The 16,551-nt window shown below is 35.8% G+C and overlaps 2 protein-coding genes across 2 annotated transcripts; both read left to right on the forward strand.

Moving 5' to 3' along the window:
• The first annotated feature begins 1,242 nt into the window (after positions 1-1,242).
• On the forward strand, positions 1,243-3,038 carry LOC133860959 (uncharacterized). Its single transcript, XM_062296644.1, has one exon. The coding sequence runs from the start codon at positions 1,413-1,415 to the stop codon at positions 2,559-2,561; it is 1,149 nt and encodes a 382-aa protein (XP_062152628.1). The 5' UTR covers positions 1,243-1,412; the 3' UTR covers positions 2,562-3,038.
• A 6,617-nt stretch (positions 3,039-9,655) lies between these two features.
• Positions 9,656-15,654, forward strand: LOC133859997 (probable inactive leucine-rich repeat receptor-like protein kinase At3g03770). Its single transcript, XM_062295611.1, has 7 exons — positions 9,656-11,955; positions 12,166-12,299; positions 12,748-12,991; positions 13,417-13,628; positions 13,712-13,737; positions 14,641-14,752; positions 15,254-15,654. Exons 1-7 carry the CDS (start codon positions 10,602-10,604, stop codon positions 15,479-15,481), a joined length of 2,310 nt encoding a protein of 769 aa, XP_062151595.1. The 5' UTR covers positions 9,656-10,601; the 3' UTR covers positions 15,482-15,654.
• Positions 15,655-16,551: the final 897 nt, after the last annotated feature.

A 16,551-nucleotide genomic window follows, 5' to 3' on the forward strand; every position in this document is an offset into this window, starting at 1 on the left:
ATGATTGGGCAAAAAGTTAAGATGTCTTTGAGAGTCAATATTTAGCAAGATTTTTTCTTGTTGCTATGTCTTCAAGCTAATCTCCAACTAGAATAAGAACCAAGGAAATAGACATGAACTGAAGTAGTTACAGAAAACACTCAAGACTCTCAAGAGAACTCTTTGTATATGAACTCAAACTATTTTGCGTCTGATTCTCACAAAAGAGTTGGTTGATCTTTTATAGAGGAATAACGAAAGAGAATCTTTACTTTTTATAAATATAATTTATTGTACATGATATCATCTTTAAAGAATGCTACTTTTACTTTTGATTAAAGCCAAGTTCTTTAATTTTGATGGTCTTTACTTTACTGATGTATTTTTTTTTTTTTTTTACAAAGTCGTTTACTTTTGTAAGCAGTTTACCAAAACTTCTCGCATGTCTGAACTCGAATACACATTTATTATTAATATTATTATTTTGAAAAACACTTTTCTCAAATATATTAATAAACAATTCAAAATATAAAATACTTCTTTATAAAACTTTTCAGGAGAAAAAATGTTTTAACAAAACAAATATTTAACTTTTGCAAGAAGATAAGTTAACTTATTATGTACACTACTTGAGTAGGAGTTAACTATTTATTTAAAAAAGTTAAGAGTGACTAGGAGACGATTATCAACGGAGAAGAAAGATAATTACGCGGCCACGCCTACTATTCTGGTGGCCGCATGACACTATCTACATGCTATAGCTTAATGTAGTAAGAGATAGGACAATAACAGGATAAAAGAGTAGTTTTTAGGGTTACTTCTTTTTTTTTCTTTTTCTCTTTTTTTTAGTGCGTTTGAAAAAAAAAGCAGCGTGAAAACTTGAAAAATCTACATTTTTGTGCCGTAAGCAAGGTGGTGCATTTTTAACAAATGTACGATTTTAAAGGCTGAACATCACTAACAATGTTTTAAAAAATTTATCAAACACTTAATTATATTTTTAAAAATCGCATTGGAATTAACTACGTTATAAATTCGTTATTTTTTCAAACATTACATTTTCGAACGGATAAACCAAACAAAGACTAAAAAGTAGTATGAGGTTCTGATTTTGTGTCCAAAATATACCAATCCAACTAACTTTCCTCGCACGATTTTCTAAATTGGAGCAATAGTATTTTTGTAGGCACATAGCTATGTGGGTTGGGCCTGACTAATGGGTTGGCCCGGATATTGTCCTGGATGCGAAATTACGAACCAGTATAGCTCCTTAAGATCACAATGACTCGGTGAGCCAACGAATCGCTTCTTTTTAGGGTTTGTTTTTTGTCCTCTCGGTCTCTGAGTTTCAAAGATCGAACCCAGATACCAATTCAGCCTCTCAATTCCTGGTGAGTTTCTGTTACCACTCGGTCAATCTTTTTCTCAAAGGAATGTATCATTTCATATGCAGAACACTCGTACAAAATCGAAAAGTAAGTTCGAAAACCAGTTACGTTCGTTATATCCAAACAACACCCTTGTTCAATTCAGTTTCAAACCCCACAGAGCAACAATCTTTAACAGTCTCTTACCTCATTAACTCATGTGGGTTGTCTTTAGAACAAGCTATTTCAGCTTCAAAGGTGGTTAGAATAGAAAACACTGAGAAACCAGACTCGATTCTAAAGATGTTAGCCACTTATGGGTTTTCAAAAACTCACATTTCAAGCTTGATTTCTAAACTTCCACCTCTGCTTTTAGCTCATCCGGAGAAAACTATAAGGCCCAAGATTGAGTATTTTGAGTCCTTGGGTATTAGAGGACCCGACGTACCTAGGATTATCTTTTCAGACACATCCATTTTAATGTCTAGTTTGAAGAAACAGATAATACCCAACATTGATTTTCTTAAAGGTTTTCTTGAGACCAATGAGAACCTTGTTAATGCATTGAAGCAATCAGCCCAATTGGTTCGATGCAACATTAAGAAAGTTTTGGTGCCAAATATATCCACTTTGAGGGCTCATGGAGTGCCAGAAGAACATGTTGCAAAGCTTATAATCATGCAGCCTAGATCACTTTTGTTGAGGTCTGATTTGTTCAAAGAGGTGGTTTGTGCAATTAAAGAAATGGGGTTTGAACCGATGAGACCTTCGTTCATTTTGGCTGTTCGATGTATGTCAATAATAAGCAAAGTGAAGTGGGAAAAGAAAAAGGAGGTTCTAACGAGCTTTGGTTGGTCCGAAAATGAATTTCTTTTGGCATTTAGAGTGCAGCCAATGCTAATGATTTGTTCAGAGAAGAAGATTAGGGATGTGATGGATTTCTTGATGAACAAGGCCGGTCTGAAGCAATCACATATTGCTAGATGCCCAAATTTATTTCTGACTAGTATTGAGAGGAGATTGATTCCCAGATGTGCAGTTCTGCAAGTTTTGATGTCTAAAGCTATGGTTGGGAAAAATTTAGATATAGTTTGGGCATTGAGTTCAAATAAGCGGTACTTTGAGAAGAAGTATGTGACTCGGTTTATGGAAGATGCCCCTGAAGTGATTAAGGCATACCAGGGTAAGATGGTATTTCAGGGATTCAGTAATTGACTGTGAGACTTGAATCTGATGGAGGAATCATTGAACTTTCCAGAGTCTCCTTGTGTTTTCTATTTTGATTTCCACAATTTGGTGAGACCAGAGCGGTTTAGCTTTCCAAGAATTAAGGCTTGTGTGTCTCTACAGACAGCATTGATGGCAGATGCATTTTGAGGAAAGCGAATGTGGTGTGTTCAGTGTGAGGATGAGAATGATCATACATGTTAGGCTTTTGTGATTGATTTTGAATGTGATGATGATGATTTACCTGTTATAAAGTCACATTATAATTTCTTTTGCACAGTTGTTTCTTTCTGGGATGAACCTTTTTTTTTTAATTATTTGACCCATTTACAGGATAGAGTTCAGCAGCTTCAGCTGATTGTTTTTAGTTTAGGATTAAATGTGTATGTATCATCTTGCTCTCCCATGGGTATTGCTATTTTTTATTTATTTATATGAGAATTTAGAGTACGTTTGATTTTGTAATTTCAAAACGTGATATTTGAAAACACAATTTTTGAAAATATAATTAAGCATTTGGTAAAATCGCAGTTTAACATTTAAAATTACGCATTTTTAAAAACACATTCCCTTGCGTGTGACTTGACAGTGTGCGTCTTTCTATGTTTTCAAATTACAACTTTTTTAAAAATGCACATCTAAATGAGCTGATTTTAGCAATTTTGTAAAAAACGTATTTTTAACCTTCAAAAAAGCAAGGCCAAAAAGACTCTCGGTGTCATCAAGTCATTTTAACTTTTGGGTTTAGTTATTGTTGCGCAAAGTGATGTAGCACAATCTTCAAAAAAAAGAAAAAAGAAAAAGTGATGTAGCACAAATGCTTTTGAGAAGAAAGCTTTGAGAATGAGGGGGGAGAATCCGGAAAAGAGAAGAGAATGAAACCAAAGAAAGAGGGGAAGAAGCTCGGGAGAGAAAATAGAGAGAAAGAAAACGGGCGGCACCCTTCGATTAAACAAAATATTTCATCCAAAAACTACCTTAATCTCCTGTTAACAATGTTTAAATAGAAAAATAACAACCCTAATTAAACCCTAGAAGGGATATGATTGGGCTAAAAAAACAAAATAAAAAAATATATATATAAAAAAAACAAATAAAAAAATAAAAGAAAAGAAAAGACATGGTCAATCGGTCAGAGAATTGTTTCACATGCTTTGAGAGTTTGAGTTGCAGGTTGTTTGCAGGTTTCACAAAAGCAAGAACTACAAGACAAAATTCCTATTGGGCCTCTTTCAACCATATTTATTTTCTCAGCCCATATTCAACTGCAAGTTCAAGAATAAAAGGGAAAGCCCGTTCAGAGTTGATAGATTGGGCTTAGGCCAAAGCATCGTCATCTAAACTCGATGACGAGTTTTTCGATGAAGGGAAGAATGATGTGGAATACATTGGACCTTTAGTTTTATTTAAAGTATTAGTTTTATTTTATTTAATTATAGGCTTGATCCAAAGTTTAAGTTAGTTGTAATTTAAGAATGGGATTGGCCTAAAGTTAGTCATATTAATTTAATTTATGTGTAATCCAATAATGGGCTTAGCCCTTAGTCACATTAGGGTTATGGTTAAGATTTAGTCTATAAGTCTATTTAAGCATAATATTTTATTGTAATAGACAGTTTATAATGAACAAAAAATATTGATTAATTCAGCGTACGTCATTATGTTTGCTCTCTATTTTCTCCCTCTCCGATTAATGACCCTACATCACAAAGCCTAGAGATAGTGGAATCATGGCATGATTGAACTCACAAAATGGGTATTGTTTATTCATCGGATATATTTTGATTCCCTAACTGATTGTAACTGAAGCCTGTTAAGATTCTATTTTAGACATAAAGATGTTCATAACTTTTTGACTCGTTTACTCTTTTGTTGTCAATTTTTTTTTTTTTTTTTTTGGCTTTTGTTGGTTGTTTTGTGTTGCTTTGCAGGTTTTACTGGTCTTATATATATATATACATATACTTTTTTTTTTTTTTTTTGAGCAAATACAAAGCAACGGAGGAAAAACAACAAAAACCAAAAGACAAAAAGAAAGGAAAACAAAAAGAAGAAGCTGTGGGGGCTAATACAACGGACAGAGGAAGAGACGTAATGGGAATGCATTTACTTTAAAGAATAGAGGCAGCTCGTCGAGTGAAATTGTACACACATCAGTCTTGACATGAACTTTGTAAAATGATTCGACTGGAATGAGGTTCAAAAGTCGGAGATAAAAGGCTCCGGTTACTAGTCAAACGGAGAATTTGCATTGAGGTTTGCTTTTATTAGACTAGATTTAAAACAAGAGCAATCAAATATTTTAAAAAAAATTATTTAAACCGGCCGTGAGAGATAGTCCCTCACACCGAACCATCCAAGACGTGAAAGATAATACCTTATACTTGACTAACATTTATCTCATAAATCATTTATGATGTCAGATTTATAGAGAATAAAATTCTTATTCAAAACAAAAACATAATCACCAAATAACTGCAGCGGTCATGGAGGAGATGAGCAGCACCGCATGAAAGTATATAGACGGATACATAGTAGAGATGTCAAAATTGTTAATCTAGTCAAAGAACAGCACCTACAAAAAGAATAAAAAAAAAAAAAAATCAGAATGAGAGGCGAAGGGTAATAGCAGATAATAGAAAGAAAAACAGAGTGGATTATCAATTTTTTGCGAGTTTTTTCCCTCGGGCCAATACTGTACTTGCTCAATTTGTCTTAAAAGTTAAAAAGAGAACAATTTGAAGAGATTTTTGGGTCTTGTCTTTTGAATGTGTGAACTGAGAGCAGCACATGGAGAGGCCTCCTTGGAAACTTCGTCATTACTAGTACGTATTTACTCCAAGTACAACACTTTTTTTTTTTTTTTTTTTTTCTTTTTTTTTGTTCTTGGGTTTTGTTTTTTGTATCAGTTTTATAGGTAACACCAATTTCATTGATGGAGATAAAACTCACTTTGATTGGCATTATCATTTATCAAACGCACTTTCCGTCCGAAAAGTACTTTAAACGCTAAAGTGCTCCATTTTAATGAATGTTTATCACATATTCGCACCCTTCAAACTTTGATAACACTAACACTACCAAACACGCAAATTCACTAGTAGCCCAAGGCAATTTGGCCACATTTTCTTTACATAAATGCTTGACGTATTTATTATTTTATCACAAGGTCTTACGAGTTGATGTAGTAGCTAGTGAATTACGCAAGCATTAAAAAACGAAAGGAAAAAAAAAAAAACATAAAATTACACTTTGAGGTGGCGGTTAATCACTCAAAACCACTTTCATGGGCGTCCGACCACTCCTTTGGAGGTAAGGAGATGGTTGATCAACCCTATTGAACCTGTAGGAGTGGCTGCATCATTTTCGAAGTCATCGTGTGGTTGCAACTATCTCCCATAAACAATATATCTAATGGTTGTGACTAGGGGTGGAGCTAGTATTTGAAATTTGAAAAAAGAAAAAAAGGAGGAGGTGGAGGTAAAATTTAAATTTACAACAAAATTATTATAATATTTTTAAAAAAAAATTGAGAAAAACATGGTAGCTTTAGGGCAGACTTCCCCAAACGATAATGTAGGTTCGCCTTTAGTTGCGACCATTCTAATGTGGTGTAGAACAAACTGTTTCAAATCTGATCTACACCAAAATAGAGCCATTAATTTGTTTTACGTCAAATCTGATGGTTCCGACCACCCTCATATGTGCTTTTACTCATTGTAAAAATAATAAAAAATCGTGAGTTATAAAGAAAGTTTTTTCAATTTTAAATAATATTGTAAAGTAGATAAGATATACATCACCATTATTAAATATTATAAAATCTAACATTGGACCATAAAATAATCTCTTCATTTCTAAGTGAAATGGAGTGGAACATTATTAAGAACTTGATGAACAATAATAAAGGACTTCAATTTGATAACGGCGGGGTTGCAGTTTATGTAGAGGCAAATTTGTGAGATAGGTTGGTGCCTTTGATTGTCGGTGGGAGCGAGTTGAATGAATGAATAGTGATTGTTGATCAGGGAGGAGACAGGAGGGGCTCCCAAAAATGAAAATGGTCCCACACTCAAATGATTGTCCTTATCTTTTTGTACTTGTAGCTATTCATCATTTTCTCATTAGATTTTTGCTTTTGATTTTCCCTGGAATTAACCGTTATCTTACACTGGAAAGCACCAAGTTTTACTTTATATCATTGTGTTTGTCTTTTGGTGCCCATGATGGGACTGGAACTAGGTCACTTTCACTAATATATCATTATATATGAATTCACTTACATGGGTCACGTTAATCATTTGTCAACAAGAGTTTATAGGATTTCGTTCATATAAATTATATATATATATTTTTTTATACGATAAAAGACATATGGTAATTTTATAAACTGGATTAAACGAATTTAATTTGTAAAAAATTTACATCCATATGAAAATTAAGTTCAAACCAAACAAGGTGAGATAACCTTTTAAGATGTCACATTTTATTCCGTTCAAATTCTTATACGTCGTGGTTAGGCTTATAACATGCACTATCTCAATGTAAAGACAAATGTCGGTTTAATAGGCGAAATCGAAAGAATTTGGCTACCAAAATTGTGTCCCCCACTTAATCATATACAATCAAAATCTGTATGAAGGACTTTTCAGTATACCTCAAGAAGTTTGATTTGCGCATTACATTTATTATTCAGGATATCATTGACTCTCTTTCGGTCTCTATCTCTTGAAGTGCTAAAAAAATCAATAAAAATGTAAATTTTTGTATCCATTCAATAGTACATTGAGCCGTAGCTAGATTTTTTTTTTCCGACCATATTCCTACTGCTCCTCCACCCCCTCCCTCTATCCCAAATTCCCAATTGTCGGTGTGAAAGACCCACCTCCTTTTATAATATTAAGTTATTAGCTACTTATAGTTTAATTCTGCTTTAAGCTTGTTTCTTGCTTGATTTGTTTTCAATGTACTTAAGAAAAAAGAAAAAAGAGAAAGAAAAAAAAAAAAGTTTGGATTTACTTTGTCAGATGCCCAATCCAAATAAAAAAGAACAGAAAATTCCAAGCAGACTGATTCATATTGGCCCCCAAACCAACATGCCTCTTTGTCTTGGGAAAGAACCGCACCAAACTTCCACATGCCTTTTAAGGAGCGTGAGTCGAAAAACCCACCGGAATGCTGAACGTGGTGGCAAATGGCAATGCTCATTTCACGTCACATGGGTGCGCGTGGTTACGGTTCTAATCACTACTTTCATGGGATTCTTTGGTCTCCAGGCCTTTCGAGCTCGTGGTTTCGCATTCAAAACAGGCTGGCCAAGGGACACCTGGCCCCTCTATTTAGGACTTTTAGAGCAATTAGCAAATCCCCAAGTTCCAATCATATGCTTTCCATTTAACTTTCCTTAATAGACGTTAATTACTCAATCAATGAAAAAGATTCCTTATACAATCTGGTTTTTGGACTCAAAAGCTAGCTACTCGAGTAACAGTGGAGCTATAATTGTAATTTGACTTTTTTTTTTTTTTTTTTTCGAAGTAACAGTATAAACATAGTTATTGTTTTTCATAAATCGTTACAAATGATATTAGAATTATCTAGTAATGATATGGGGTGCAGGAGCACCTCATGACGTATCTTTGATGAGGACGTTCGAGATTTAAGAGGAAAAATTGTAACATCTCGGTCTCAATTAAAAATATGAGTAGTTTATATAGAGTTAGTGGTTTATAAAGACATTCATAAATATTAAAAAGTCTCTCATTGATTATTTACTAAGGGAGACTTAGCTGTATAAGTAATTCTAAAGAAATTTTAACTTGACTACTCTCTTTAAAGTGATAATGTACTTGTTTTAGTTGTAGTACAGATGCGACTAGCGTTTTTTCTTATTTTTACGGCCAAGCTATCACATATATCCTATGTATTAAAGTTTTTTTTTTTTTTAAAAAAAAAAAAATTAAATTGAAGGAAAATTCTCAAATTTAATCTATTAAATTAATATATATTTTAAAATATACGATTCTCACGTATATGTAGGAAAACTTTGTCCCCATACGTTTTCATAACTACTCGATAAAATATAATGCTTTTGTCATATTGTATTGACATGCATTGCATTTCACACTAACGAATATGCTTAGTAATCTTTTTGTGTGTGGATATTTTGCAGCCTAACTCCGGAATATAAGTAAAATTGTAAGCCAAAAGGTATTGCTGGACTGCCTACCATACAAGTTTATTTTCAGAAATAGTATTTGTTTCCATTTTACCTGGGAAATAGTATTTTTTATTTTCAGAGAGAAACTGTCAAACTGTCAAAGAACCAGCTGGGAAATACCGTTGGAACGAAGAGAAGAGATGCCACTTTTGCATCCACGTACCAAACCTCCATTAATTGCGAAAGCAATTGCTCTTCCTGTCGTTCTTTCTTCTAAGAACACCCATCACTATGGCCTTCTTAATGATGTGGATAGGAGACCCCAATATTCCCAAAATTATGGTTACGTCTTTTTCCACAAAAATTTCCCTCTATCCCATTTTTCCAATCTAAGCATGGGAGGCTCCGCCGTTAACCTCATGCGGGTTTTGTAGCGACCCGCTTTCTAGTCTGGCCGCATAAAATTTGGTAGCATCAAATAGTAGACGGTTGATGCCATAATTATACATCTACAACTATTTAGTAAAATCTGTTGCAATGGACTACTTGAATCAAACAGTCTCACATAGAGGGAGGTTACGAGACTTACCTTTTTGAATAACTTAAAGTGCAGGGCTCATTTGTTCCGAACAGATGAGTGCACAGAATTCAGACAACTAATTAGATGGATTCCGATTCACAATGATTGACCTCATAAATAAAAGGTTCTAATTGTTGTCTTCTTGGTTTGTTGAACCGGGTTAGTCTTTATTTTATAAGATGTCGTTGTTGTTGCGTTTAGGAAGAATCAAAAGCTAACTTTGCTTTTACTAATTGGAAATGAATGGGCTGCAAAAAAAAAAAAAAAAAGTAAATGAATGGGCAGATCAATGGGATTCAGTTGAGAATTGAGATAATAGAAGCAGGGTCATAACGGTGATCGTGAAACCAATCAAAGTATCAAACAGAGAGGGAAAAAAATCCATGTGATGGCATATCCCTGCGAATAGCGGTGGAATCCGAGGGACATTCACGAGAATCAGTCAACAAAAACCAGTATTTAGTTGCACATTTTCAGTCTCACACGCCGCACAGACACAGTGCCTTCCCTTCCCCTCGGCCCCCACTTGCTTTGTCCTTGTCCTGGCAAAAACTGACCCGTCATTGAAAGAGAGAGAGGGGGGGAGAGAACGTCTCAGGGGCACTAAATGCAATGCCAGTGTCTTGTACGGACCTCTTCAACTAACTCCATTATGGTAAACTTTTCTTTGAATTCCACACGCATTCACTGAAGAACTGAGAACAGTAGTACTAGCGCTATAAAGTTTCTATTCTATTCCTCTTCCCAAGGTTGGTCTCCTGCCTCCTTTACATTTGTCTCCAAGCTTTCCTTCGTGGGTCTATCTGTATTTTCCTAGAAACTGTCTGGAACTAATTTGAGACATTCTTTGGGTCACGAACTTTGCTTCTCCTTCTTTTTCTCATGCTCCCTTGTTTTTCTACCTGGGTTTTTGAGCAACTTGTACGAGCATTCAAGGATTTTCCGTGAAAGCGCGCCCCGTTGAGTTTCCCAATAGGTTTTTCTTTCCTTCGCTGTCATTATCTTGGATTTCAGCTTCGACTTCTGGCTTTCTCGAACTTGGTTAAGCAGAGCCTCTAGGCGCATTTGAGGTTTATATTTCATGAATTTTCTTCCTGGGCTGGTCCGAGTTCACTTGGAAGTACGTTTTGTTCCACGCGAATTTTCTGAAGGAGCTCTTTTTCGTTGTTCTGCTTAAGAATCTTTGATGGGTCTGTTAAGGTTTTTCTTAAACTTGATAGTGCAGCTTAATTTTTAGGGTTTCTGTCACCTTTTGTGTTTCTAGTGTCTAGTGCTTCAAATTTGTACAATGGGATATTTGTGCTTCTTGTTACTAGTGGTTCTTCCTTGGGTTTTGTTCATTCCAAGCACTTATGGGTTACCAACTTCTCAGACACAAGTCTTACTGCAGCTAAGAAAGCAATTGGAGTACCCATCTTCATTGCAAATTTGGGAATATTACGGTGGCGATTTCTGTAGCCTCTCTTCATCTGCACATATGAGCATCTCATGCCAGGGCAATCTTTTAACTGAGCTCAAAATTATGGGAGATAAGCGTGTCAAGGTCAGTGAGTTCAATGGATTTGCAATTCCCAATAAGACTCTATCTGGAAGTTTCTCTATTGATTCCTTCGTTACCACATTGACAAGGCTACCCAGCTTAAGGGTTCTTAGCTTAGTGTCTTTGGGGATCTGGGGACCACTTCCTGATAAGATTCATAGGTTATCTTCACTTGAACTTCTGGACTTGAGCTCAAACTTTTTGTATGGTTCGATTCCATCTGAAGTATCAAGATTAGTTAAGCTTCATACTTTAGCACTGGATAGCAATTATTTCAATGATACTATCCCTGGTTGGTTGAACTCATTTTCGAATCTCACCATTTTGAGTTTGAAGAGTAATGAATTGAAGGGTCAGATTCCTTTATCAGTATGCAAAATCCAGACACTCACTGATCTTGCCCTGTCCCACAATGAGCTTTCTGGCAAATTACCTGATTTGAGTGCTTTAACCAGTCTACATTTATTGGATTTAATAGAAAATCATTTGAATTCTGAACTACCAGTCATGCCCGAAGGGTTGGTTACAGCACTACTGAGCAAGAACTCGTTCTCAGGCAAGATTCCTGAGCAATTTGGTGAATTGGGCCAGCTTCAACACCTTGATATATCATCCAACGATCTGAGTGGAACTCCTCCCTCTGCATTGTTCTCTTTACCAAACATCAGTTATTTGAATCTAGCATCCAATAAGCTCGGCGGGTCACTTCCAAATGAGTTAAGTTGTGGTGACAAACTTGGGTTTGTTGATTTATCTGATAACAAGTTGATAGGTGGACTTCCTTCTTGCTTGAACAGTACTTCAGACGAGAGAGCTGTTAAATTTAACGGAAATTGTTTGTCCATTGATTCCCAACATCAGCATCCAGGATCATATTGCAAAAAAGCCATTATGAGGGGTAAACAGTCCAGAGGAAGAGATATAGCGGTAATAGTTGCTCTCGTTACCGGAGCTGTTCTTCTTGGGGTGATTTTGGCATTTGGGGCTCTATTCTTGTTTAGAAAATACCGTTCAAGAAGAACACACGAGCAGCATATATTGCCAAAGATTGCGCAAGATAATGCATCAACTGGGGTTTCCTCTGAATTCCTTGCAAATGCCAGTAAGTTCTATGGTGGTCAGTTTATTTTGTTACTATCATCTTCATTTGTTCAAAATCGAAAACATTTTTTGCCTACTTACAATGTCAATTTCATAGTTTAGGATATATGAATAGAGACTAATCATGATTGGGTTGAGCATGGTTTTAGGTGCATATGAGAGCTTAAAGTGATAACCTTGCCTCTTTTTTTTTTTTTTTTTTTTTTTCAAGGGTTCATTTCTCAAGCAGCAAAGCTAGGGACACAAGGTGCCCAAGTGTGTAGATTGTTTTCTTTTGAAGAGTTGAAGGAAGTGACAAACGACTTTGATTCATCTACGTTTCTTGGTGAAGGCTCTATGGGGAAGGTAACTCTCAAAAACTGAAATATGCAGCGGAAATATAGATGATTCACTGGATTCTTCCGAAATGGTGATTCTTTTAGATAAATCTACTAACTTTTGAGCTTTACATTCACATTGTTTAGGGGCATATTATACAAACTAGGAATTTAATTCTAAGAAAAACGGTTGAGCCCAAATTCTTTTGAAGATCCTACACTCTTTTACTGTCTGGCTAGTATTTTGATATTTACTATTATTTTACTTATTCATGTGTATGATTTGCAAACTCTTGAAATGGGTTGTCATGATGCCACAATCGATATGTACAAACTAAAAAATGCATTTATATTGATTGTTGTGGTGTCAATGAGAAGAATATGTGTGGCATTCATTAAGTCCAACACATTATATTTGTCCATTGCCAACTGCCTCTTCTAACTTCTTCTTTTTTCTTTTTCTTTTTTTATTTCAGCTTTACAGAGGGCGATTGGAGAATGGGACCTATGTCGCCGTACGATCTTTATCTTTAGTAAAGAAATTTTCAATTCAAAACCTTAAAGTTCGGCTTGATCTGCTCCCAAAGCTTCACCATCCACATTTAGTTGGCCTCTTGGGTCATTGCATTGATGGTAGTGGAAAAGATGATTCCAGTGGCAACAAAGTTTTTCTTATATATGAATATGTTCCTAATGGGAATTACCATACCCATCTGTCAGGTTAGTGTATGAAAATGTGTGTGTGCCTGCTCATCTGTCTTCGATGATATAGTGTTTACTATTCGCACAGTCTGATATATACATGCATAATGCTTATAACTAGTTCAGACCTTTTTCTTGAGTTCAGTATGCAAGTGGCATCCCTCCCTGTGTGCACCGGCATAGGGATTTTCCTTTTTTTTTTTTTTTGTTTTGGGAGGGGTTGTTTGTGGTATGCAGGTTTGGTGCTTCTAACTTTATCTCTTATCTGAGTCATCCTATCCATTTGACTGCATTCAACTTTGACTTGTCATAAGATGGCCGAAATCAGTTTAGAATTTTTTTTACTATCAGACCTTTAAAAGCTACAATTTTTAACATAATATATTGCTTTATGTGTTGGGGCAGGCAACCTCTAATCCAACTACATATTTACATACATGCAGAAAATTCTCCAGAGAAGGTTCTTAAATGGTCAGAGAGGCTGAGAATTTTAATTGGAGTTGCCAAGGCTGTGCATTTTTTACATACTGGTGTAATTCCTGGTTGTTTCAATAACCGACTAAAAACGAACAATATATTGCTTGATGAGCATCAAGTTGCAAAGCTCAGTGACTATGGGATGTCAATCATCGCAGGAGACATTGAAAAATCTGAGGTATAATACCTTGCCTTTTCAAGCTCTCGAGTGTGCAGTCTTATCTTGGGCAGTCATTCTGATACATTCTGTTTGTTCTGTAGGAAAAGGAAGAAGACCCGAAATCATGGTATGATATGAACTATAGCTTGAATTTTTAAGCGGATGATACAAACTGTAGCTTTGAAATGGCTGCTTGATTTCATCAACCGGAGTCAGATTCTAAGCTTTTTTATGCTGAATTAAGAAAAATTATAACCGATAACGCATTCTTGCGGAAGATTTTCTTTGATTAATAAGCCCAAGGATGCAATCTTGGGATATGTAAATATATCTTATTATGGATCCATAATGAGAATGGTTTATGAGGCCTTTTTACTTTGCTGCTTAAGTGACACCGAGTTGAAGTATCAAATTCTTGGTATATTCAGCATTCCTCCCGTCTACCCACTACCTTCGTACTCTTATTACTCCTGCTGCTACATGTAAGATCACCATCATTGGTGCCATTTAGACTGCTGCTGCATAGGGATGTCTCCCACTGACACTTGTCATTCCCATTGTAGACCCCCATCAGATCCACCTTTGCTTCTTTAGCAGCACTTCCCTCATTGTCACCACTCCCTTCATCATCACCATTCTGTAGCACCATCTTTGCTACCATCCGCAAAGTTTCCACCACCATGAACACTGCCATTATTTACATGCTGACCCCCTCAACACCAGTACCACCACTACTGTTGCTATAATTATTGTCTCACTGCCCCCATTACCACTGCTGTCATGCTGTGTCAGTGAAACTACCCAGTGCCACTACTTCTATCATACATATTTAGTTGATTAACATATGATTTTGTTTCATGATAACTGGTGGAGTCATTAAAATTATACAAATTGGGGATCATAGAAGAAAAGTTGGATACCTAATCTGATGATTTGTTCGAATTTCTCCTTACCTGCCTGGTGTGATGCTGTAACTACATTTTAGTACTTATTTAGAAATAAATGATACTAATTACTTCCTTTCTTGCAGCCATCGAACAAACTCAGAGGATGATGTTTACAACTTTGGATTTATATTGCTTGAATCACTGGTTGGGCCTATAGTGACTGGAAAAGGAGAAACATTTCTCCTAAATGAAATGGTATGCCAAAGCTTTTATGAAATGAATTCCATAAATTTAATTGTACAGCTCCGAGGCAATTTTATCCTAAACATTCTTTTCTCAAGACATTTTCCAATTCAGGTGAATGGGAATTTTGAAACTACTATATAAAATTTTCCAAGTCTTCTCATTTATCCATTTGTTTCCTTCTGAAAAATGAATAAGCGTAAACTCGAACTTTCTTAATGCTTTTTTCACATAAATTTTTGTTGAGGCTACAAATGCTGGTCTCAAGATCAATTTTTTTCTTCATATAATAATGAAATGAGATCTCAATTCTTTAGACTTAGCTGCTATAATTTTGCTCTAGAAAACAAAACAACTGCAGTTAGTCATATTTTTAAAATGGCATAAGATCAAAATGACTTGGATTAGATATAGTGAAAATTTTCGTTTTCTTTATGATGTTTTTTCAAATATTTCCTTTATTCATTTTGTTTGAGATGGTATGTTGCTAAGTCCTGGAGTCATGAATCACAGGCATCCTTTGGCAGTCAGGATGGTCGAAGACGGATTGTAGATCCAATTGTGTTGACCACTTGCTCACAAGAGTCGTTATCGATTGTGATAGCCATCACAAGCAAATGCATATCCCCCGAACCATCGTCTCGTCCCTCTTTCGAAGACGTCCTTTGGAACTTACAATATGCAGCTCAAGTCCAGGCCACTGCTGATGCTGATCAGAAATCAGATTCTACGTCGTTATAAGTTTAGAGGTAGTGCAACAGTATAGAAGCCTCCTGAAATTTGTAATGCACCAGGTACGCCTGCATTTGGGCTGCCTTTCCCCATTGCAATGTGAAATGTAAAGTTGTAAATGTCATTTTCTTTTGCTTGACCTTATACTGCTGAATTTTGGTAGAAAAGAAGTTGTTTGGTTACATTTGAGTTTGGGCATTGATTGAATGATGTAGAGCCCTGAAGTAGAATAATAGCTGCCAAGTGTTTCGTTCAAATATTTGTCCCTTTATTTAATGATGGGGGCTTGAATCATGAAGATTGCAAACAATAGAATATTTTTAATGGGGCTGTTGAGATAATATGAGGAAGAAGGAATTCTCATGATTGATTGGGGCAAAACAGATTTGGATCTGGTGCAACAGGGGCAGCTAATGTTAGAGGATAGGTGCCCCCACACTTGCTCGGCCAGCCGATCAGGTGTGTGCCCATCTACTTTCTCATATTAGCCAACTGTATTGCATGCAATACGAGCAGCTAATTGCATCTAATCCAGTCCGGGGCAAACACAAACTTTAATGAGGGGTCTCGAAGCTGACCTACAAACGAATCATTAATATAGAACAAATTTTTTTTTGAGTGTCGGGGAGGTTAAGACATATAACAAGTAATTACTTTATTATTCAGGAGTTTGTCCAAGGTCTTCCCCTAGAATCATATTACATTATTTTATCATATTCTCCAAGCTCCACCAACAGCATTGGAAAATGGCAAGCACTATTTTTTCTGTTAATCAACAAGACTAGCTTTCATCATCTAGAACTAGAAGGGGACATTTCAACCTACCCAGATCCTTCCTGCTTTCCTCTTGTGAGCTATTTTATATGCTTAGAGTTTAAGCTCATATATCAGCTAAGTTCATGATTAAATACAAAGCACTTTTGTGACGGCTGGTGCACCTAGGACCTAAGCAGTTAGGTGAATGGTTCTGATTAACTTTCCGGTTATGCTAAGCGTGTATTACTTGAAAATTAATTTACCTTAAAATCTATCAACATAGAATTAGGGTGCCGCTGAAGGAAATTTTATCACTTCAGTCT

Source organism: Alnus glutinosa, chromosome 2 (assembly GCF_958979055.1).
Source record: "Alnus glutinosa chromosome 2, dhAlnGlut1.1, whole genome shotgun sequence".
Classification (NCBI taxonomy): domain Eukaryota; kingdom Viridiplantae; phylum Streptophyta; class Magnoliopsida; order Fagales; family Betulaceae; genus Alnus; species Alnus glutinosa.